Here is a 23,982-nt window from a genome sequence, read left to right as displayed (position 1 = left end):
TCAAGGACAGAAAGTCAAAGCTTCTAAAACCCTGAGGCAAATTTGTGATTTGGGGGTTTAAATAAAAGTTACTTTGTTCTGATTAATTTGTGGACATGTCTTAGTTTGTCACTACAATGTACTTAATCTGGCATTATAAAAGAAGAAATAAGTATATACAGAGAGCCTTTCATCTGCCTGAATGGATTTGTTAAAGCATTCGCACAAATATAAGCAATAATTATGGACCTATGAAACCTCTGCCAGACTAAAGTGAAAAAAGCATTACATCAAACGATTCAACTTTAATTCATACAGTGTCAGTAACAGTCGACTCAAGCTGGCTTATGTTATATATTAGATAGAGAACCCCAACAATCATACGAGTAGCATTTGGCGACACTGTCTTTTCACAGGAAGAGACCTCTAACAGAACCAGAATTGGAAGGGACAGCGAAGAGAAGAGAAGAGAAAAAACAAAAAACATAGAGAAAGTGGACAAAAGTTAAAGACACGCAGCAGCTGAATGTAAACAAAGTTGAACTCGGATCAGCTGATCTCACTGCCAGCTCAGCTCAGATCTTATTTATGGTGCATTTCTTAAGCTGCTTTAGCCTTCTCACAGTTGCTGTGCATCAGCAAGCCACTTTGCAACCCACCTCCACTCGACCTCCTCCTTTCCTGCTCTCAGACCTCCCCCACTGCCCTTCATACTACACCAAAATAGTTAAGTAATAAATAATCAACTGACTGGTAGAAATGTTCCTATTTTTTACTTTCCTCTATAAAAATGTCTATTTTTATAGAAAAAAAAATTCTCTGTGAATTAACCAAAACTTTATGTTTTATATTCGTACAGGACAGTCGGGGCAATGAGCTTACCAGCGCTTTTTCAGTAATTTGGCTAATTTTATTTATAGAAAAATCACGACATGCTGTTGAAATTGCACTTTTAATCTCAGAGGTTGCTGTTATAGATACACTTCTTTATTTCTTTACACTGACAGAAAGGGGAGTTTCAATGGCACCCCACTCAAAACCAAAGTGGGCTGTATGTGGTCTACTTTGTAAAATGAGTTTGACATCCATGCTTAAATCAAAGTTGTAACACCAGGTCTACATTTCTGCAGATACAAGTATTAGTTTTGAACTCAGTTTAGTAAAACGTGGAATCAAACTATGATTTTCCCCGTTTTCTCTTTATGGGATATTTCGTAGTGGTTGTAATGAGAGAAAAAAGTGGTGAGACGTCATTTTATTTGACTTTTTCGGATTGTTATTGATCATTTTTAAGTCTTTAGCTCTCAAATGCTCATTTCAATAAGAGGTTTAGAGAGGTGGAACTTCTTAAAGCTCATTCAACCTGACAGGAACTTTTTCTCATACATTCAGGCAGGGGCGGATCTAGAGAAATTTTCTTAGGGTGGCATGAGGGTGGCAAAGAAATCAAATGGGGTGGCAAAATCAAAGCCCCCCCCCCCCCCCCAAACACATATGCAGGTGGTTACATATGGTTAAAATGATTCAAATGCAGTAAGTATACACGTTTTTCATATAAATATAGTCTATAACTTAATTATTGTCTGTAGCCCACATAATTACACACTTTAGTTACATAAAACATGTGAGTTTTGATTTTATGTACTGTATAGCCTGTATAATAAATAAATATGTAGCCCAATAAGTATAAAATCCAGAAAGCTACACAACATGGGGCGGTTCATTTACAAACACAGGTCTAACTTAAGTTTCACTGTTTTTTGTTAGAAAACAATCACATTGTTCCAGCTTAAATTACACAAAATGTCAGAAATCTGCACTGTCATGAACAAAAATTTAAACCTAATTTTTCATGATTTGTTGGATTAACCCACTGAGGTCTGAAATACACCCGGATTTTTTTTTGACTCCTTTTGAGTTTACGTTTGCATTTCACCTGTGGTATATTGTAATACGCAGCAACGCTGCATGAAGTCACAACATCACCCTCAAATTGTTTCATTTTGTTTTTTCCCCCTTGCCTTGTTTGGTGTCATTATTTTCAGCTCAACTGAATTTAGTTGTTTTTTTCACTGACATACTGCATTAGTATTACTGATCTGAAATCACACAAAGAACTTAAAATCCTAGTAGTATTTTTTACTGTAAAAAAACCCCACAGACATGTTGAGTAAATTTTTATAACTTGAAATGCAAATATAAATTGTACTTTTGTAAACATATACAACTATTTATCTAAAAATGCAGCCAATACACCTGCCGTTTTTTTCATTTTGTACAACCATTTAAAAATATTACTAAAACTAAAATGAGAGAACAATCAGGTTTCGCAATAAGATGCCCCACAAATGATGTGTGCCAGTAAAAAAAAAAAAGTTTGTCCACCAAAAGACAGGAGAGCAGCACAGGGATAAACCTGCAGGCCTGACAACAGGAGGTGTATCACTCCGCTGGTTTTCTACTTAGTGACAGTGTTTACATTACAAATGTGCCTCTGTGACTTTCATTAGTGCCCTCACTGACACACAAAACAAAACGACTACACAACAGAACAACTACACAAAACAACACACTAAGTATACACTCCACACTAAACGTCACAAATCTCCCACATCTAAAAACTCTCTCTCTCTCTCTCTCTCCCACTCGCTCGCTCTGTCTCGCTGCCGTTACCGTCACTCCCAAAACTCTCCCCTCTTCCTAAACAACCAAATCCCACGTGTTGACTTTTTTTTTTAATTGATCGACATGGTACATTTTTCCACCGATAGGAAAGAGGAGGCTTTTTTTCTTTCTTTACTGTTTTCGCGCTGTCCTTAGAAAACGCTTAAAACCCACACACACAAAAACGTGACGACAGTATTTAGAAAAAAGCGTGGCTTATATATATTATCATAATAACACTCACCTTCCTTCCATTTCCAGAGTGTAACATCCAACCAAATGTGTAAAATCCGAAATTCCCATGGTGTTGTTCAAAATGTGCTCTGGCACAGTCATAAGCATCGCTTGCTACTGAAAACAAGAAAAAAGCGGTCCTGCTATGGGCTGAACCATTTGTTAACGGTGGAGGGGGGAACACTATGCAATATATCGTCTTGATGCATTCTCAATCATCCAGGAAAGTAAATCTCCAAAAGTTGATTCTGTTCATCTGGACGTAGCGTTTTGTGGGAGAAACGTTTCGTCACTCATCCAGGTGACTTCTTCAGCCTCAGCTGACTGCAGGTTTCCCCAATCTTATCAACAGTACATTTGCATAATGACTGAAACCAGCCCACTGAAGGAACAATGGGCTGGGAGGTCAGTTCCTTAATCTTAATTATGCAAATTCTCATGACCATTGATCAACAACCACTGACCAAAACCCACTGATCAAAGAACACTGATCAATGGCCATGAGTCCCATTCACAGAGAGTTGGGGAATGGCTGCAATCACAGCATTGTAAGATGGCGAATGAAGTTTATTTACACCTACAGGCCAGTGGACACTCTTTCAATGATGAGGATGTACACATCCTGGACAGGGAAGAACGCTGGTTTGAGCGCGGAGTCAAGGAGGCCATTTACGCGAAAAGGGAAAGACCATCTCTGAATCGAGGAGGGGGCCTAAGGGTACATCTTTCGCCATCTTACAATGCTGTGATTGCAGCCATTCCCCAACTCTCTGTGAATGGTACTCATGGCCATTGATCAGTGTTCTTTGATCAGTGGGTTTTGGTCAGTGATTGTTGATCAATGGTCATGGGAATTTGCATAATTATGATTAAGGAACTGACCTCACAGCCCATTGTTCCCTCAGTGGGCTGGTTTCAGTCATTATGCAAATGTACTGTTTATAAGGTTTGGGGAAACCTGCAGTCAGCTGAGGCTGAAGAAGTCACTTGGATGAGTGACGAAACGTTTCTCCCACAAAATGCTACGTCCAGATGAACAGATTCAACTTTTGGAGACTATGCAATATATTCAGTTTTAGCATTTATATTCACTGTTGACTGTAACTACGCTCAAACTGTTAATGCTATCTTATTTTAATTAACAACACTGTCATATGCAAAACTGGGGTGGCACTTGGGTTGGCAAGGGATCATTTTAGGGTGGCACTTGCCACCCCATGCCACCCTTCTACATCCGCCCCTGCATTCAGGCTTTCCCAGTCAAACATCTGGAACAAACTTTGCAGAATCCTGACTAAACTCCGAGCTCAGCAGCCCCGGATGTGCAACTTGTCTGACTGCAATCAATTAGTGAAATTAGTTTCCTGGAACACGCAGAAGTCCAGTTTGCCCACCCACACTCGTGTTTTAGACTCATAAAACATGAAAAAAGTGGCAGAGATTTCCCAGAAGCAGTGAGAGCTTTAAAGCAGCGATGACTGTCGGGTTAGAATAACCTTCGCTTCCACCCGCGTGGGTGGGAGGAGCTACCAGTCACTGACTCCAGCTGGTTTCTTCACCTCCCACCACAGATCACCGGGCTGCCTCGGGAGCAGGATCGCACCGACGCCAGCTCATCCGTCTCCTCTCCCGATCCCGATGAAGTGATACTCCTGCAACCACGTTTGGACGATGAAACATCAGAAACACCAGCTCGGCCTCACTTTTCAGCAACTTTTTCCCGAGTCTGGAGGAGCTGGGAGGAGACGCGGAGACTGAGGAGCTCTCGCTGAGCGGCAGAGGTAGGATCCGAGGACTGAAGCTGTGCATCTCAGGTTGTCATGCATCTAAAGCATGAAGTCCAGCTGTTCAAGCTCAGGGGGGTTAATGAGGTCACGCAGCAGGAACACGAATAATCTGAAATTACAGACTAAACTGTGGCAATAATTAAAGATTTTATAATAACTTAAAACTTAATGTTAGTCACTTTTTATTGCACGTGATTACCTGTAACCTCAACAATTTTACGATTTTATGATGTTTCCCAGACATTTTACTCTAATATAACACAAAACATGCAGGCTATTTATTTGAAGCATTCCTTATTACAGTCTTAGAAAGGCTGTGTTAAAAAATAACGCACGTGTTGCAGTTGCTGTGTGATTTTTTTTTTTAACAAAACACGTATAAAATAAAAAAGAAGAAAAAACTAAAAATGAATTTCAAAATGTCAAAATCTGGCCCAGCTTGTGTTTCAAGTCAAGTTATATACATGAAATTTTATCACGTCAGATAAATGAGCTCAAAAACGGTAAAGCTGACCTTTTACAGGCAGATAAAATAAAGAATATTTCATGTTTAATGTAGGATTTAATAAGATAATCGCATACTTTGTTTGTGAAAATCTGTATTTTCCCCCTTAAAACAAGTGGAAATAAGCCGACATCTGTTATATCTGAGGATAAAGTGTAAAACTTACTTTTTGGACTCTGTTCAGTGTAAAATTAAAAACAGAAGCGATGATTTGTAAATCTAAAAAAACAATAAGGTAAACCTGAAAGTGATGCCAGCAACATGTTTACCACTGTGCAGCATCCTCTCTTCCTTTAACAACAGCTCATAAACATCTGGAGCAGCTGCTGGGCTCGTGGGAGAGGAATGTTGTCCTCAGAGCTGAGGGTCCTTCTCCTCTTTGGTTTGGAGGATTTCGATTTGCGTGATCACGGAACATCTTTACACTTTTCCTCAGGTCGTTTTAAATGAGCTTCGGCGATGTTGCTCGACCATGTTTGCTCTTCTACGCACGATCGAGCTTTAACCTGCGTTTGTGTACTGCACAGTGAGCTGAGTTCACAGACAGATTTCTGGAAGTGTTCCTGAACCCATCCAGTGATTTCCATGACAGAATCAGGTCTGGTTGTGACGCAGTGCCGCCTGACAGCTGAAGATCACGGCCAGCCACTATTGATTTTTAGCCTTGTCCCCTGCGCACAGAGATTCCTCCAGATTCTTGGAATCAGTCGGTGACATTATGCGCTGTAGATGTCCCAAATGTTGCTGCCATCAAATTCAAATTGAGCTAAAATTTTTCATGAAAAAGTAAATTTCATTTCAACAATTTTATGTTTTTTCTTTGTTCTGTTGTGAGTAAAATATGGCTCTATGGGATTTTCTTTTAACAGTGTCCCAACTTTATAGGAATTGTTTGTTTAACAAGTCGCAAAAATAGTAATACTCAAGTTATGTCCTGAGCACTAAATATGCATGTTTTTTATGAATGACTGACAGTAGTTCACTGAACTCCATAAAGTTCAAACTTACTGTGCTTAATCTGTGACAGGACGATAACATGTCCAAGGACAGAAACTGTGATACCTCTGCCAAAACATGCTGGGAAATCTGCGATTTTTGGGATGTAAATAAAAAACATTCATCTTGTTTAAATCAGTGTCCTGATGAGAAGGTTTCAGTTTGGTGTGTGCACTGAGAGCTGCTCTATAGTTTTATATCTTTATTTAGAAAAACAGCCATACAGACAAAAGCAGGACTGCAGGTCTGGGAGCATTGGCCCGTCGTTTTCACAGGCTACTGTTTGTTTCACTCTGCTGTGGGAAAGCACTGATGTATTTGTGGAGAAAGTGATGAAGGTACAAGTTTGACAGCTCCTCATCTCTGCTGCAGGCCGCAGGCTACATCAGACCTGCAGGACAGACACAAAACACGTTGTTCAAGATGTAATATTCTCCTACTTACACCACTGCAAGGGGACTGCACATCTCTCACAGATGTCTTGTTTTGTTCAACCGACATGCCAAAGTGCAAAAGACGTTCAGCTTACGAGACATAAAGTAGAGAAAAGCCACAAACCCTCACTTTTAACATAAGATATACTCTAAAAACTGCGAAACTCCAATCTTACAGCAAACAGCAAACGCAGCAGCTTTAGTAAAAAAAGAATCGCTTGAGAAATTAAAATGCAGTATGGCAACACAAAATGCGTTTTACCACACACAAACCAAGAAAGAAATGAACCCAGTGAGTAAAAATCTAAATGAAAGACAATAAATCATCATGTAAAGAGATGCACGTAATATGGCAAAGAGCTCTAAAGGTTTGATTCTATTGAAACTGAATATAAAGCAGTTCAGGCTCTGTAGTTTAAAATTGCTCAAATCCAGTAAAGTAAACTAAATGTGGAAAAAAGGGACCAAAAATATTGGAACACAATAAAGTGATGCGGCATAAGGAAGTATAGAGGAAAGTTCAGTATAGGAGCTGGAACAGGAGGGAGTTTTATAGATGGATTAAAGAGCTAATTACCAATCAGGAATCCTGATTTCAGGATTTGTGATTGTAATATTTGTACATTTGTTTTCCCTGACTGATTGTGTCTGTGCTCCTTCAGGTCTGTAACGAAGCCGGTGTCCATTGGTGTCGTTTGCGGCGGAGATCGCCTGGCGCCCGTCATGTCGCTGTGGATGATCCTTCCCGTCAGCCTGCCTGTCTTCATCATCACAGGAATATGGGTGGTGTGAGTACTTCCGAGTAAACACGCCGTGCATCAGCATCTGCAGGAGGTTCCCGTGTCTGTTTGTACACTCAAAGTTTAAATATGTATTTAAAGTTCAGCTCTCGAAACACTCCCGTAAACATTTACTTCTTTTGGATAAGATTAGGACTCGTTAGGGTAAATACATTCAGCTGCTTCCTCTTTAAATACGAGCCTTGGAATCAATAAGTGTGTAGTGATGAAGGTGATCTTTCTTCCCCTAAAAGACAACTCACGAGTCAAGCTGTGTGCACACGAGTGTGGTCACACATGTTATCTGTTATCCCTGCTGCGGTCACCACGATCTCGACTGATGATGCAAAGTTCACGCATGTGAAATGTTTTCCTTTTTTGGAAGCCAGAAAAAACGCTTAGTCTTCGTTTCAGGACTTTGCAGGCGAAGAGTTGTTTTAAAAATCCTCCCTGGCTGGAGTTAATGCTTCTAACTATATTTATGTAAGAATTCCTGAAAAGAGACCCAAGAACCTGCAGTTCCTCTGATAGCCACCAGAGGCAGCCATCAAAGATGAGCCTATCCCAATAGGCTCTCATGTTAAAATGACGAGCATGTTTGCAGCCTGCTCTGAAAAACTGTTTTTTCTGTCCTGCTAATGACAGTTGTAAGACGCTTGGATATTTCTTAATAGCTCACCCATGTAAACGCTTTAAGGCTTAAAGTTTGACATTGTTAAGGGTACGGCTGCTGGGCGATAGGTGGATGTCGACATGTAGCCACTAGCGGCCTGCTAGGCTTCACCTCTTGCCTGAGTTGGTGTTGCTGTCGCTTTTGGAGCATTTTTAATAATTATCTGATAAATTTTGTGTGTTTCTGTTCGGTTAATTGTCACTGACCATCCAAGAAGTCTGTGCTTCAGTTTTGTGAGTCAAATTCTAGGATTTTATCCGTATTTTTAGCACTAAATATACATTTTAACTTTCTAGAAGGTGATGAAAGTTAATCTGTTTTTTTTTAAGTTTAAAAAAAAAAATCTAAGTAAAATCTAAGATTTCATCTCTCTTTAAACAAAACTACAAAAAGTCCCCCTCTAAAAACAAATCTCACAATTTTGCAGTTATCTGAAATCATCATTGACCAGAGTCCATGGAATTTAACATTTTTTCACTGTACTTTACTAAGAATTGTTTAGGGAAAATGTATGTGTAATCAAATTACTTAAAGTCAGGATTTTGATAGGCACTGTCCTGTTTTGATCCTCAAAGCAGGATAAAACTGATAAAACCTCATCGAGTAACAGAGCTCCCAGCAAAAAAGCAAATAAAAACATTAAAAAAGGAACTGTTTCATTTGATCACCTCTCACAAATCCCTGAGACCAGAATACTTTTCTAATACTGGATTCTTGGTGTAACCTTTTAATGAAACATAATGGTTAGTTGGAGGCTCATTTCTGTGCATGAAAAGGTCAGTCAATAATAATTTACCTATAAAAGTCAGTGTACGATTGTGTAAGTCTATCAAGGCACAGATCAGTTATTGCTCCTGATAATGATCTCTCGAGAAAAAAGCTATCCAACATCTGTGGTCCCAGGCTGGATAACCTCTGGATAACGCCTTCTTGCACTTTCTATAGACTGGGATGCTGGGAAACAGCTGATTTCCCATCTTTTCCTCTCAAAGTGTGAGAGGATTCACAGTGTCCTCTGTGAGTCTTTTACGCCTTTGTTAAATGAGTGCGAGAGTTCTTCACGCGGGCCTCTAAAGCTTGAATCTGTAATCCCCCTCCTCCTGTCAGGCCTGCTGTTTTTTCAGGCACGTCGACACCTGTCTGTTTCTGCCTTTGAATGCTTTGTCAGCTTTTGTCATGACCTAAACACTCCACAGCTCCGGCCAGCTGTGTGAGGCTTTTTGCGGGAAAACATGAGGAGTTTGAGTTTTACACTTTAACCAAAGCTAAGTAAATTATTTATATCAAGCTGAAATGTATCACATCTGAAAGGGAGAAATGACTTTTCTTTTTTGTTTTTTCCAAAATGAAATATTTTTGGTTTATTCTTTAACTCGTTCTTTGTATTAAAATCAGTAATAGGTCACAACTGAGCACCTTGCTCTCTCAAAACATCAGCTAGAGATGGACTGTCGCATGCTGCAAGTTTATTAGGAGGTGGGCAGGGTGGTGGTGGAGCAGCAGGCAGTTTATCCTCGACTTCTGCAGTGAATCCATGCACGTGGCTATTGCCAGCATTCACGCTTGGACTGATGCATTGTGTGTTAAGTATCTTGTGAGTTTTTTCCCTCATGGGTCAGTTTGTGGTCAGTTTTACTTTTTGTTTTTTTGGCAAAAATGTCTGTCAAGTTTTTTTCACTTCTTTGTACTTTTCCTCATATCTAGTTTTGGCAATCTACCTCCATGAATTTACTGACACGTGTGAGTCCTGATGTAGAGGCAATGAACTGGCCGATCACAATAGTCGCAGGCTACGTCTACACCAATCCGGATAAATTTGAAAACTTTAGACTTTTGTCTAAAAGCGCTCCGCGTCCACACTATCGTTTTCAGTCGTCTTCACAGAGTTGTGCGTCCACATTGAAACGGCCGAAAACACTTACGTTACAGTCCTGCGTATGCGTGAAACGTAAGACGATTCGACCTGCCTCATTTCTGTTTGCCGTTTATTTAATTTCCGGCTCTTTGAAACGTTGCAGCAAAATTGTGAGGAAAAGCACCGAGTTTTTTAAATGGACTGACAATGAGGTGGAGTTGTTGCTGCGAGTAACACAAAAGTGCAAAGTTGCAAAAGCCAGTGAGAGTTAAAGAATTTGAAGAAAAGCTATGTGGAGCATGTACAGACTGATATTAATCTTTAATAGAGCTGTCAAAATTTAATTGGTCACATGACTGCATCACATAACTAAAATGCGTCATCGTTTCCGAAGGCTCAGTTTACACGGTCCACACTGTGACACGAAAACAGCGTTTTCAAATGTATCTGCTTAGGAGAGCGTTTTCAAAAAGCTTTGTTTTCCTTGACCAAAAACGCCGTCTCAGTGTGGACGAGAGGCCAAAATGGAGAGAAAAAGATGCGTTTTCAAATGAAAACGTATCAGTGTGGACACGGCCGCAGGCTGTGTTGATGTGACGTGGTTACGGGGAGGAGCACATCAGGTTATGGGGTAGATTATGCTTTCGGGTTTCAAAGGGATTTGCAGGTATGACGTATCTTCGGTGTAGATTTAACACAGCAGTGGATCAATGCTTACAGGAGGTTTGATGATGTTACACTAAACCTGGTTTGGTTTAGACACTGAAAGAATCTTTGATTAGGTTTTCACAGATGATTGCTGGTAAAACTTTACCCACTTCCAAGGCAGCGGGGAAGACCAAAAAGATTGACGCTTCAGCAACGCTTGTATGTTGAGAAACTTTATTGGTGGACTCACATGTTTCGGGTGGTAGCCATTCACCGGGGTCCCTGCCAAAGACTGAAACACAGCGGTCAAACAAAGAGTGCTTTACAAGTGTTCGTATTTCACATGTTGGCAGTAAGAATCCATCACGTTATTGCCTGAACTCGATCACAGCACCGAATCCAAAGGTCACCTTCTGTGTGATTTGTCGGCACCGACAGCTTTGAGAACACTGAAGTATTTGATGGGATGAGAGAGGCGGTGTATCCGAGTCTCTAGTTTAACGGCTCATTCACGCCGCAATCTTCCTCACTTTAGTTTAACAGGCATGCAGTTTTCAAGTCACGCGTAAATGCAACAAGACTAAAAAAGATGAGTCGTGGGAGGGAGGGAAGTGGATGTGAGTGGACGGCCTCTGTCAGGCCACTCACTCCACGGCAGCTCTCCTCCGTACTATCGCTGTTTGTTTTGTAAAGGGCAAATCAATTCTTCTGACCTGAGAATTCCCTCGTTATCAGCGATCAATAAAGACGCTCCAGCGGTCACATGTCTGTTGGCATCTTGTTTTTTTGGGTCCTGTGTATCTGATCTGTGGTGCAATATGTTCTTATGGTTGTTTTGAAAGAGGCTAATGGGCCATTTCTGACATATTTGAACCTGAGTGATAGTGCACCACCAACATTATGGTGTGGAAAATGGGAGATTTGATGTCAGGTGGGAACAGATATGTCCACTGTAGGTTTGTTTTGGTAACAAAATGCCACACACTTTGAACAAGAAGCACGTGTGACTTAATCCATGTATGCCTTTGCAGAGGAGAGTGGACACCCTCTGAATCAGGTTAGCCAGGTTACAGTAACAGATGCGTAGACTAGTTGTAACATGAGACACACAGATCTGTGATTTTTTGGGGGGGATAAATTTGATAAAAGTGGAAGCACTGCAAGTTATCATGCAACTTCATTAGCAGATTCATGAGTTTGTGCTTAAGTGTCGCCAGAGATGTCAGAAATGTCATGCATTTTGCAGGCTTTTGATCCTAAACCTAAGTAGAAACGAGTCGAAGAGTAAAACCTCTGAAGGGATTTCTGTTGCAGTCTACTTCACAAGGAGCTGGATTCTCATCAAGTTTGAGAGATTGTGGTAAAATAATAGACTTTCACTCACCAAAATTAGAGCACAGACTTCCTGGGAGGTCTGCAGCACAAAGCAGAGTATATTATGTAGAAGTTAATTCCTAGAAAAATGCACCAAAACCACAAATTTGATAGAGGACTCCAGTTCAGCAACTCAGATTAGAGGACTAAAAGTAGAAATTATGGCTTCAAAGGGTCAACTCTGTACAGCTGTTTAATGAAGGTGGCTGAAAAAAGAAGAGGCCAAAAATAGAAGAAGGACTCAAAGATTTTAATACTTTTTAATGCTGTAAAGTTGGGCATTTTAACAGGGGAGTCTATGGGGATTTGGAGTCAGCCTCAAGTGGCCATTAGAGGAACTGCAGTTTTTGGCACTTCCGTGTTGGCTTCATCTTAAAGTTTCAGTCAACTGCCAGTTATATTTGGAAAAAACAGCACTTTCAAATTGTTTTCAAGGACTTCTCAGAAGGTTTTGTATTAAAAAAACAAAAACTGTCTGGATAGCTTGTGCAAAATCTCTATTTAATAGTTGCCAAACCTTTGTATGTAAGATCTCCTGGTGCAGCCAGACGGAAAGTCGGAGGATCACCGAAAACAAGAAGCATTTGTCCTCTGGAGGAAATTAGTGTCTGTTCAGAATTTCATGGAAATCCAGCATTGGGTTTGAGAGATGGGAGTCTGCACCAAATTGGTGGAGTAAGAGAACACGGGCTTCTAAAATGTACTAATGTGCATTTATGTGTCTGATGAATGATCTCTGTTTGGCTGCTAGGCTCTGCGTGTGTGTGTGTGTGTGTGTGTGTGTGTGTGTGTGTGTGTGTGTGTGTGTGGAGGTTGTCATTGTGTAACTGACATTTTTTAAACATCCCTGTGGTGTAACAGTCGTCAGGCTCGGCGCACATGTGTGATGAAGATGAGCTGTCTCTGTCTCTGAAAACAACAGTGTGGTGATTCATGTGTGTTTTGTTAGTGGAAAACATTATTAGAGCTTGGACCGACGTTAGTGTGGTTGGATGTGACAATACTTTCAAATGCTGCAGTACAGCGAGTGAAGCAGAGCTCTGGACATGTTTTGAGAGTAAAGCCAGTGTTATCTCCAGACCGTATCCTGACAGCATGATTGAATCTTCATCATTTTATCTCTGCCTCTTTAACCGTCTGTTCAGATCTTTGACCAAAGATTTTCTTCTTCTTTGTCTTCACAGATACGCGATGGCCCTCTACAACCAGCACGTCTGCCCCGTGAACAACTGGTACAGCACTCACACACACACACATAAACACACACATATCGGGTTCATTTTAAAGACTATAGTATTGGTCAGCAGTTCAATATTGCTTCAAAGCACCAAAGAGACATGAGCTGCATTTCCACATCAGAAACTTTTTCCAGTGCAGTGACCAGAGGTCACTTTCACAAAGATAGATTTTGACTGTAGATTAGATAAAAAAGATCAGAGATGTCTACATTACAGCATTCAAATGTTCAGCTCTGCTTGGTTAAAGCAGGCAGTTCAATTCACTTTTGTTTATGCAGCGCCAAATCACAAATCATAACAGTCATAGCAGTGCTTTATATTGCAAGGTAAAGACCCTACAATAACAAGCACTTGGCAACAGTGAGAAAGAAAAACTTCCTTTCAACAGGAAGAAAGCTTAAAGATGCTAAAAACAATCTGACTTAGAAAAACATGTTAACTAATGAGTCCATTTGCAAAGCATCACCACTTAAACCAGAAGTCACAAAGTTGAGATTTCTCCATTGGTTGAAAGACTAATTTGTGTGATCTTCAGTGGCCTTTAATATAGACCACAGTAGAAAATATCGGGGTGCCTTGAGTGGAAATGCAGCTTCAGAGATAAATAGAGTGGAGTATTTAATTAAAACAACAGATTTTTTTTTCCTTAAAAAAAGGAGTGAATCTTGGATTTATATTTACAAACTGAAACTCCAGAGATGATAACGATGATTTTCCTTATTTGCTGAATGAGTGAAGCAGCGAGTGTTGGATAACATTTTCATCATATCAGATTAGAAGTTGATAAGTTCTCTGAGTGTTTGTAAAAAACAAAATCAGCCAAATCAAATAATGAAGGTTAAAGATTGACTCTGTGTGTTTACTTGTAAACAGGAGCGTGTCCTTAACAAATAAAAACACATAAAACAGACTTTTAATAAAAATCCAACGTTGTTTCTGTCAAGCTGTGTTCGGGGTTTGCTTGCTCTCCACGGGTACTCTGGCTTCCTCCCACAGTCCAAAGACATAGTGGGGTTAGGTTAACTGGTGATTTTAAATTGCACATAGGTGTGAATGTCAGTGTGAATGGTCGTCTGTCTCTAGTGTTACACCCTGACCAGTCTTGGCTGTACCCTGCTTCTCAATGTATGGCCACTGGGATCTTTGGCCCACATACCTTCATAGTGCTGCATCTGCAAATATATGTAGATTTAGGACCTGTCTACATGTATACACAGGTATTTTATTAATACAGGTATATATTTATAGATAAAATGTTACAAACCAAGTTTTTAACATTTATAATGCAGGAATGTAGTTTGCTATGTTGCATTTGAGCTAGGGGTGGGCGATATAAACGATATACGATAGAAACGATATAGATTTGGCCAACGATAGAGATTTTGACTATATCGCGATAGCGCATGTTGATGATGTCATCAGGCTGCGCCTGTTTTGGTAGAAAGTATCACAGCGGCTACAACCATTATCATCAGTAAATTATGTTCTCCTGACTGAAGTTTGGCCCGTGTATAGCATCCTGCTATGCAATTGCATTTGTCCCTGACTACCAGAATCCCTCACGTTAACTTTTATCGAGTGGAAAAAAAGTTGACGTTCATCCTCCAGCTTCACTGTGCTAGTGTTATGCTAACATAGCTGTGTCGCTAGCAATCACGTAGCACAACATTATATACCAGGTAGTCCAACCGGTAACCCTGCAAACGCCACTGCTGTTTAGTGTTTCTGTCTTCACTTATGTTGGAAGTGGTAGCAGAGCTGTACGTTTTAATTAGTTTCAAAATCTCAGTCAGAACATGGTATGAAATGTTTAGGTGTAAACTAGCGAGCTAACTTCCTGTTAACTTCTAACTCCGTTAAATTTAATAAATTCTGTTTTCATGGATGCCTGGATGTTAAACTTAATTGTTACACCCAATAAAGCAGCAACGCTGATGATTTAATTAAAGATGAAAGAATTTAGACTGTTTTTAACTCTCAGTGTTCGTTTGACTTTGGGACCTGAAGGGGACGGAGTTTTGGACCCAGATTACTCCTCACTATGGCAGCCGTAATGCTCTGACAATCCATCAAGCAGTCCATCAGCAGGCTTACCAAAGTTGTACTAAAACATTTTTTAACAGATTTCTACACGCCAAAATCGGTTCAAGGTCAGTGAGCACAACCAGAATTCATACATAAGGCACACTCTCGATTTTTGAGAAAATTAAAGGATTTTAAGTGTGCCTTATAGTGTGGAAAATACGTTGTACAGAAGAAAAGAATATATCGTGATATATATCGTTATCGCACATGCTTCAAATTATATCGCGATATGAATTTTAGGCCATATCGCCCAGCCCTAATTTGAGCCAAATGAGACATCGGTTTGGGAGTCATTTGCATACAAATGGAGAATAGAAACCAAAATCAAAACAAGGTCTGCAGCTGAGCATTAACTGTGTTACTTTAAAGACCTTTCACCTGAAAACATTTTCGGTTAATTTTCTACCGTCATTTGCGTACAGTGACAGCGCTATCATGCCAAATGTGTGGCAGCTGATGCTCAACCATTAACAGAGTTTCAGTACTTTTGGTCTCTTCAGTTTCCGTGAATTAACACTGATCTCATGTGAAACACTAAGATCACATTTTTACTCATCCTTTTTACTGGAAGTTAGAGAACCTACCTCTCCAGAAAATGTTGATTCTGTTCATCTGGACGTAGCGTTTTGTGGGATAAACGTTTCGTCACTCATCCAGGTGACTTCTTCAGCCTCAGCTGACTGCAGGTTTCCCCAATCTTATAAACAGTACATTTGCATAATGACTGAAACCAGCCCACTGAAGGAACAATGGGCTGTGAGGTCAGTTCCTTAATCTTAATTATGCAAATTCTCATGACCATTGATCAACAACCACTGACCAAAACCCACTGATCAAAGAACACTGATCAATGGCCATGAGTACCATTCACAGAGAGTTGGGGAATGGCTGCAATCACAGCATTGTAAGATGGTGACAGATGTACCCTTAGGCCCCCTCCTCGATTCAGAGATGGTCTTTCCCTTTTCACGTAAATGGCCTCCTTGACTCCGCGCTCAAACCAGCGTTCCTCCCTGTCCAGGATGTGCACATCCTCATCATTGAAAGAGTGTCCACTGGCCTGTAGGTGTAAATAGACTGCAGAGTCCTGGCCTGACGAGGTAGCTCTTCTGTGTTGTGCCATCCACATCGCCAGAGGTTGTTTGGTTTCCCCGATGTATAAATCCTGGCAATAGAGAACCTACAATCTGATGATCCCATGTAAGCAGTACTTGGTGACAGTGGAGAAGAAGAACTCACTTTTAACAGGAAGAAATCCTGCAGATTCAGGCCACAAACAGCAAACGTCAGGCAAAAAACACAAGTTAATGACATAAAGTAGTGGAATGGAAACACATGGAGACTAAAAAGATGAGAGTGGAGAAGAAGTGCGTAGTGCATCATGGGAAATCCCCCAGCAGTGTGGGCCCATAGCAGCATTACTCAGGGGTCACCTGATCAAGCCCATCTCGTTGCTGAACCAACACACAGAGACAGATGACCAATCACATTCAGACGGTCGGCCAATGTAGAATCACTAGCAAACCTAACCGCACTAACTGCATGTCTCTGGACTGTGGGAGGAAGCTGGAACCTGGAGAGAACTCCCGCATCCATGCAGAAAGGCCCCGGCCAGGTGGTGCATTCGAACTCCAACACCAGTGACAGTGCTGTCCCAAGTCTGAAGCATCATCTTAAAAAAAGGAGATGGAGCTGATAGTTGAAGGCTCTGCCTCCCATCCTACTTTAAGAAATTCGAGCAACCGCAAGAAATTCGGCGCTCTGAGAGATAACCATCGTTCCAAACACTGAATAATGTTGAGTAACTGAAATAAATGCATGCACGTGTGTTTTTCTAGGGTTTACAATGAGTCCTGTGTGGAGCCTCTTCCATTACAGAGGGGACCTGTACTGTGTTGCACCCTGGACAACATACCACTCATCAGGTCAGTGAGCCCACCTCTGCAGGTGTTACAGCTGGACTTTAATTTCCATGCTAAGCCGCTGCTGCTGTGTGCTTACCTGCTAAACTCCTGGTTTCTTGTAACATTTGAGAACTTCAAAGTACAGAACAGCTGCACATTGCAGTCATTCATGCCCTATCCTTCATTAAACCACAACGAGGAAGCAGACTGAGGGTCCTAGTTCTGCTTTTGCAGTAATAACATTTTCACTGAAACACAAAAAAGTTATGCTGTACACATGATCTGACCACAGATGTCAGATGATGTGACACAGCAAACCGCCCTGCTGTGGTCAGTGGTTTAAGTTATTCTTATATTTTTGGGGATGGCTGCTTTTGTTCAGTTGGAGCAAGCACTTGCTTGATTTTTGGTACTTTTTTCTAAAAAAGAAACAAATTTTTACTGTTTTACTAAAACCACTAATTGAAACAAAAAAAGAAAAGCTGCAAAAATAAGAAGACAGTCTCAGACTCTTTGTGTCGTCATTTTTAAAACACACCAGCAGAAATGTGGAGACATGGACATCAAACAAAGTCTTCAGAAAGTCGTTGAACTCACAGAATATATTTATGCAAGCCAAGTATCAAAGTGTCAGAGTTGGAAAAACAAAGTTTCATCATCAAGGCAGAGGAAATGTTACTGCATGACTGTTTTAAAGTGCAGGTACAAAAGCTTTTATAGGACATGAACCAATACATCCAAGGTAGTTTTTTATTTTGGGGATTAAATTAAAGCATGTCAGTAAACTCGCACATTTAGCCCTCAGTTTTCACAGGGGCCATTGTGGTCCCTGTGAAAATGCACCTGACATCCATGAATTAAGGACTAACAAGCTACAAAAGTTCAGAGTTTAAAAACCTGCCTGCTTCAACTTGTAAATCCTTGTTAACTGTCAGGAATCCACGAGATCTGCAGGTGTTCATGGGGCTGAAAATCAGTTTTTGTTTCCACGCAGCGTTACAAACAGCAGCTGAAACTGTTGCTTCAGAGTTTGCAAGTCTTCCATGTAGCTCCAAAAAGTGATGTCGTCCGCTTCTTTAACTAATCCGGTTTCAGATAACTGCAGTGATATTTGGCGAGCAGCTGCAGTGCAGATCGTGCTCTTAGATAAGTCCGCACTTGCCCGAGCGAAGCTCCTCCTCACCCCAGCAGAAAGAAAGGCTTTTGTTGAGTGCTTCACAAGTCTTATTTCCCCCCACAAAACTTCCAGAGTACTGAATAAGTGTTGCTGACAAGATTTACCCTGTTTAAAAAGTAATCGGCTTATTGTGAATCTATGATGGGAAAATGTTTTGCCTGTGATGCTTTTGAGCTGGAGATACAGATGTGTCCTTTTTTCTGACCTCCCACAAAGACTCTATATTTATAGAAAAAATGCTGGCAGGTTTTTAGTACCGCAGAGCAGCTAAGCACACAAATATGGGTTTTCCAGTCATGCACAGTAAAAAAAAAAGTAAAATATGGAGAAGGGGGTATATGACAGCAAGCACAGGGGGTCATATTTTGAGCTTGCACTCTTGCAGGACAGCCCGTACTAACCACCCTCCTCTCCTCTGTGTTTCCATTGTAGTAAATGTGGAACTCTGCCACCTGAAAGCTGCTTTTTCAGCCTCATATGCAGCACCGGGTCCTTTATGGGTAAGAACCAGGATGGTTTCGGTCTACAAGTATTCAGCCAGATACACTTTCATAGTATTTTTTTCTTTTTTTACTCTTGTATATATTTACCCAACATCTTGGTTGAGCAGGACTTGTTTTTTCAGCTGGAGAAGCTCCGGCCAACTTTCTGTTCCCCAGAATCCACGGCCAGCTCCGGGCTCAATCTGAGAGAAAACTTCAATCTAGGCCATCGATACTGCTTTTTTCTGAATAAAATGACCCACAAGCATTCACCCTCTGACCATACGGGCAGCTACTCTGTGTGCCAAAAACATTGATTTTCTGTGGTTTGCTCAGGGTTCATTGCTCGGTGTGCAGAGGGTATATTGGCTCTTTTTCTATATTTGCTTTCAAAATGTTTGCCAGGATTCTGATAATGTACACTCAGGGAATTCACCCTGATGAACTTTTTGGAAATGCATAAATGGAAGTTTGTATCAAAGGAATGCAGATTTGAGAGCGACTGTAGGAGCCTCAGTCAGACACAGTTTCCTGGTGTTGGGAGCTTCCTGTGATCCAACATGAACTTAGACACATTTTGCAGTATATTGTCAACCCTTTGACCTGAGTGTCCTGGACTGAAGCTGCCTATTTGCTCTCTATACACAGCCCTTTATTTAAGGTGACCTCTCCCCTGTGAACACCAGGTTCGTGCCGCTTTTCTGAGAAAATGCTGGAATTTGGGCAAGTTTAAAAACCTGTTAACCCCTTCCAGCTCGGGCTTTTTCCCTGAACCAGATTTATCTCAGAACTTGGCTGTTAACACACAGTCGCTGTTTTTCCATCCATGGGGCACAGAAGTCTTTCAGGGCTTCATGTCGGTGTTTTTTCATTGTGGAAAAAGACATGAAAATCAGAGAAATTAGTCTGTAACAGCGACAAAGACTTTAGAAAAATAATGTTTAGAGTGTAACAGAAAACTTTACTTCTCTGAGTCACCACTTTGTTTTTCGCCCTCTTGCTTTTGTCACTTTCTAGTTCGTTAGACCACAGATGCTCGATACATAGCTCTCCAAATCTCTCTTAAATTGGCAGAAGCGCACCAAACATTTGTGCCCTGGTGTGTAACTTTGTGATCCTGGTCCGTGGTGTCCCGGCCCCGGGCTGAGCAGTGCTCTTTCCAAGTCAAGGAGTGCCAACATCTTAATTCAACTTGAAGGATAATAGATAAATACTTGTTCTCTTTGCAGGAATACAGGAACAACAAGTTCTTTCCTGTAATTACCATTTTTTTATGGACGATTTTGGTGAAGTCTGCAAAAATTAGGGTTTATCGATCCAGTTAGTCAGTGCTGTTGACTCTTATCTGTGTTAGATCGTGAATTAAAGATTTAATCAGACATGAGGGTCATTGAACCCAGATATCTTTTCATCTACGTGTGTGGCATCACATCCTCGCCGATGCTGGAACAAGAGAATATTCACATTTTTAATGTAGATGGATACATTTCCTAAAAGCCACTGTGGAGGCATGAGCGAGCTCACACTCTGGAAATTTGTCCCACATCAAAAGCTTTCCTTCTTTTTTTATTCCCCTCTCATACACAATGCTCAGTTTATATTGGTGGGGGAGTTTGTTTAATTCAAAGGTGTAGTGTGAGGTTAGAAGAATGGTAAATGTCAAACCCTTGCTGTGCAGCAGCCCAAGAAACGCACGCCTAACCCAGAACCCAAAACACGGAGTCTTATCGTGGCGTGCACTCGATCGCCACAAACTGACCACTGTGCTCGCTGCTGGATGACCCACGGGAACATCAAAACAGTCGCTCTCTGCAGTTTGCAGGGAGATGAGTGCCAGATGTGAACGGCATGATCATCAGACAGGAGGGTGGGAGAGCCGTGTGAAACTGCTGTGAAGCTTTGAAGGAGATGTTTCATAAACAGACATCAGGAATCTGCTCACACAGGGATGTGCAGAATCATCAAGCTTTAGCTTTGAGCACGACTAAAGGTTTATTCTGTGCAGTTTGGGACTGGAAGTCTTATAGTTGCAAAAATGCTGGTGTGGCTAAAGCAGGGACCTGAGTTGGCACACGCTATCAAATTTGATTTGCCTTCCTGGTAGTTTGCATGTTCTTCCTGTGCCTGCATGGCGTTTCTCTGGGTACTCCAGTTTCCTCCCACAGTCCCAAAGATATGCATGTTAAATTAACTGGTGATTCTAAATTGGCTATATCAGTTCAGTGTTGCAGGTGGAGATGGTAGCTTTATCTATAATCATACTGTAAGGATACTAGTACTGAGTCACCTGCACATTGCACCTGCAGGAGCTACTTGGCCCTGGCAAGCCATGCCATGAAGCTCCTGGTGCACAGCTGTGGTGCTGATGTCATTGCCAGAGGAGGTTTGGAGTTCTGCATTTACTGATTCAGCAGAGCATTGCAGATTTTTCTATACGCTTCAGCACTGGGTGACCCTGCTCTGTAACTTTGCATGGAAGATAGCCATTTGGTCTGGTTAAAGGGTTAAGTTCTTGTCAATGGGACTGAAAACACCTGAATTCAAAGATTAAGAGGTGTGGCCTAAAACCTTTGTCTGTACAGTGTCTATCGGTACATTTGTACACTAAAATAAGATGGAACTAATGCTTTAAAATAAACAGTATGGAGTACAAAACGCAATATTTGCATCTATAACGTAGTAGAATCGAGGCAGATAGTAGCATAACATGGAAATAGTTCAATAAGCTGCATCTATACTGAAAGAGTACTTCAGTGAAGTACTTGAGGACATGTAGTTTGTTATAATCCAGTGATGTTGGGAATTGTAAAACTACTGGTGCTGTTAATCTGACTCTGCGGTGAATTGAGAGTCAGTTTCAGAGAGTACTCTGTGTCGCCCTGAGGTTATTTTTCTGCTGTTTAGAGATGGAGCTCATCCAGCTGAAGCGATCATAAACACCTCAGGTAGAGTTTGTAGTGTGGGCTTTGTTCCTGGAAGAGAAAAAAATATGGTTACATAACTTTTTGACCAACAAAAACGGTCCTTTCTTCCCAATTTGTCATTTCCTTTTTCCATCGCCTCCTCCAGTGATGCTGATCGGCCTGCTGCGCTACGCTCACGTGATCGAGAAGCACCAGAACTGCATCCTCAACACTGCCGGCCTCTCCACCGGGTGGCTCTGCGCCGCGGGGCTCATCATGGTGGGAAACTTCCAGGTAATTAATCCAGTCAGAGTCAATGAGATCAAAAAAGTCTGGATAATGTTTGTCAGCCCAGTTTTTCACAGACTCACAGCACACGAGCAGCAGTGACAGTAAATATGTGTTCACACTGACCTTCGCCCGCAGCTCTCAGCCCTGCCTGTATAATCATTCACTTCATGTAAATCAAGGGTGATAATAGTGGAAGTTTTTTGTTCTTCTTCAAACTTTATCAGTGCAAACTCCTCTCTTTAGGAAAGATGCATGTAAAAGAGTCCCACGTGGCTTTAGGCAGACTCTGTTCAATGCATAGGATCCTGCAATTATTCCTAAATGACTAATGCAGTGAGGTTAATGAGCATTATCTTCACTGTTAAAGTAACTCAAATTTTATGAACTTTGTTCCAGTTTCATCCAGAATTTGATTGACTTTACAGACATTACAGGGGAGAGAAACCAGCGATAGTGGGCCTGAGAGGCCCGAAATCATTCTTATGCAATCGTTAAACAACATCAATTGAGGGGTGATATTTATATGTAAAAGATACAAAAAGCTGCAAAAAGCTGCAAAAAGTAAGTTACATAATCAGAGATAGAAATCTCACTGTGTGTGATTCACGGCACCTCCGGCTATTGTGCAGCTGCTTTCTTTGAAACTGAGGTGGAAGCATGTATCCCATGTGTAGCATAACGCGTGCTGTTTTTAGAAAATGTATTAACACTGGGGTAATTTTGTGCTTTTCCACATTTACTGCAGTGAAGTAGGACGTAGAACGAGCTTGATGCCGTGTTCAGGCCTTACAGCAGAGATAAGACTTCATGATTTATGTGTCAGTTGAAAGCAGAAGGCCTGAATGTAACAAACAGCATGGAGGTAATTTTAGAGATGACCATGAAGAAGGTCAGATTGACCTGCCTCCCCTCAGCCAGAACAGAAACTCAGCTAATGGGCAGCTAATCTCTGAGGGAAGCACATTCCCTTTTTTTCATACCTGCATGCCAGTCTGTTGAATGAAACAACTTTGACCTGCGTCCAGACTTTGAGATGCCATTCAGGATCGCCACTTTGTTGATTTAAGTCCACTGTAAACCAAACTATGATTTGAGGGACCGTATTTGTTTGGAATCAAACGCACTTTCCAGGACAGCTTTTTTTATCCTGAGGTGAGAAAAACAGAGTTACCAGGATAAAAGACCTAACCTGCGTGTATTTGTTCTCTAACTCCTCCCCTTTTGTTGCACCTGAAGAAGTTGACTGAGACTTTTCTTTCATTTCTTCATTCATAAAGTTGATGTTAAAGCTCATATCTCATTAATTTTGCCCTTTATTATCACTTTATTAAACAGTTGCTCCTGTGTAAGATCTGGCATGTATCAACTAAAGGCTCTCATGTAAATAGAGAAAACCTACAGTAGATGCTCCAATGCATATTCCCCAGGACTGACTAATACCTGGGTGGTGGGATTATGGTGTGTTTATACATCCACGGGCTCCAATGTGGATTGAAGGCAGCTGTGAAAGGCCAGAGTGGGGAGAGGAGGCAGCGAGGAGAGCGAACAGGAGCGAGTGTTAAAAACTCGGAGGTGTGTGTGATATTCACGCGTTGTTTTTACAGTTAATGTTTCAAGAACATGCAGCTGACACAATCACATCTTTGTGATGTAGTTTGTATTTATCAGCTGTGTCACCTTCTTTATGAAGCTCAGGGCAGATTTCCTGGCTTCAAATAAATCATTTTGGGTTCACAAGTCCTTAAAAAGGTTTGTTTTCATAGTCAGGATTAGGAAAAAGGTTTCCATGTGTACATCCCTGTGTATCCATTGTAACAAACAGAAAATCCTTAGTAGATAGTAAAAAAACAGGAACTTTCTATTAATTTCATTGTTTCTTTAATCTATTAATCTATAATCTTATGTCTATTTCCTACCTTTGTGTAGCATGGATACTCATGTGTGAAGCCTTTATCAGGAAATGTAAAGCTATAA

At 41.0% G+C, this 23,982-nt stretch overlaps 1 protein-coding gene across 1 annotated transcript in view; it reads left to right on the top strand.

The window, feature by feature from the left end:
* Nucleotides 1–4,436: 4,436 nt before the first annotated feature.
* The window catches only part of LOC116321242 (transmembrane protein 150A-like), a 27,915-nt gene continuing 8,369 nt past the window's right edge, over nucleotides 4,437–23,982 (top strand). The window contains exons 1-6 of the mRNA XM_031741031.2: nucleotides 4,437–4,658; nucleotides 7,262–7,387; nucleotides 13,113–13,160; nucleotides 17,090–17,176; nucleotides 18,765–18,832; nucleotides 21,884–22,011. Of these exons, the coding sequence (XP_031596891.1) occupies nucleotides 7,323–7,387; nucleotides 13,113–13,160; nucleotides 17,090–17,176; nucleotides 18,765–18,832; nucleotides 21,884–22,011 (396 nt within the window). The 5' untranslated portion in view covers nucleotides 4,437–4,658; nucleotides 7,262–7,322. The remainder of the gene's footprint in view (nucleotides 4,659–7,261; nucleotides 7,388–13,112; nucleotides 13,161–17,089; nucleotides 17,177–18,764; nucleotides 18,833–21,883; nucleotides 22,012–23,982) is intronic.

The sequence above is a fragment of the Oreochromis aureus genome, linkage group 8 (assembly GCF_013358895.1).
Source record: "Oreochromis aureus strain Israel breed Guangdong linkage group 8, ZZ_aureus, whole genome shotgun sequence".
Lineage (NCBI taxonomy): Eukaryota > Metazoa > Chordata > Actinopteri > Cichliformes > Cichlidae > Oreochromis > Oreochromis aureus.
This window is presented reverse-complemented; position numbering and strand designations above follow the sequence as displayed.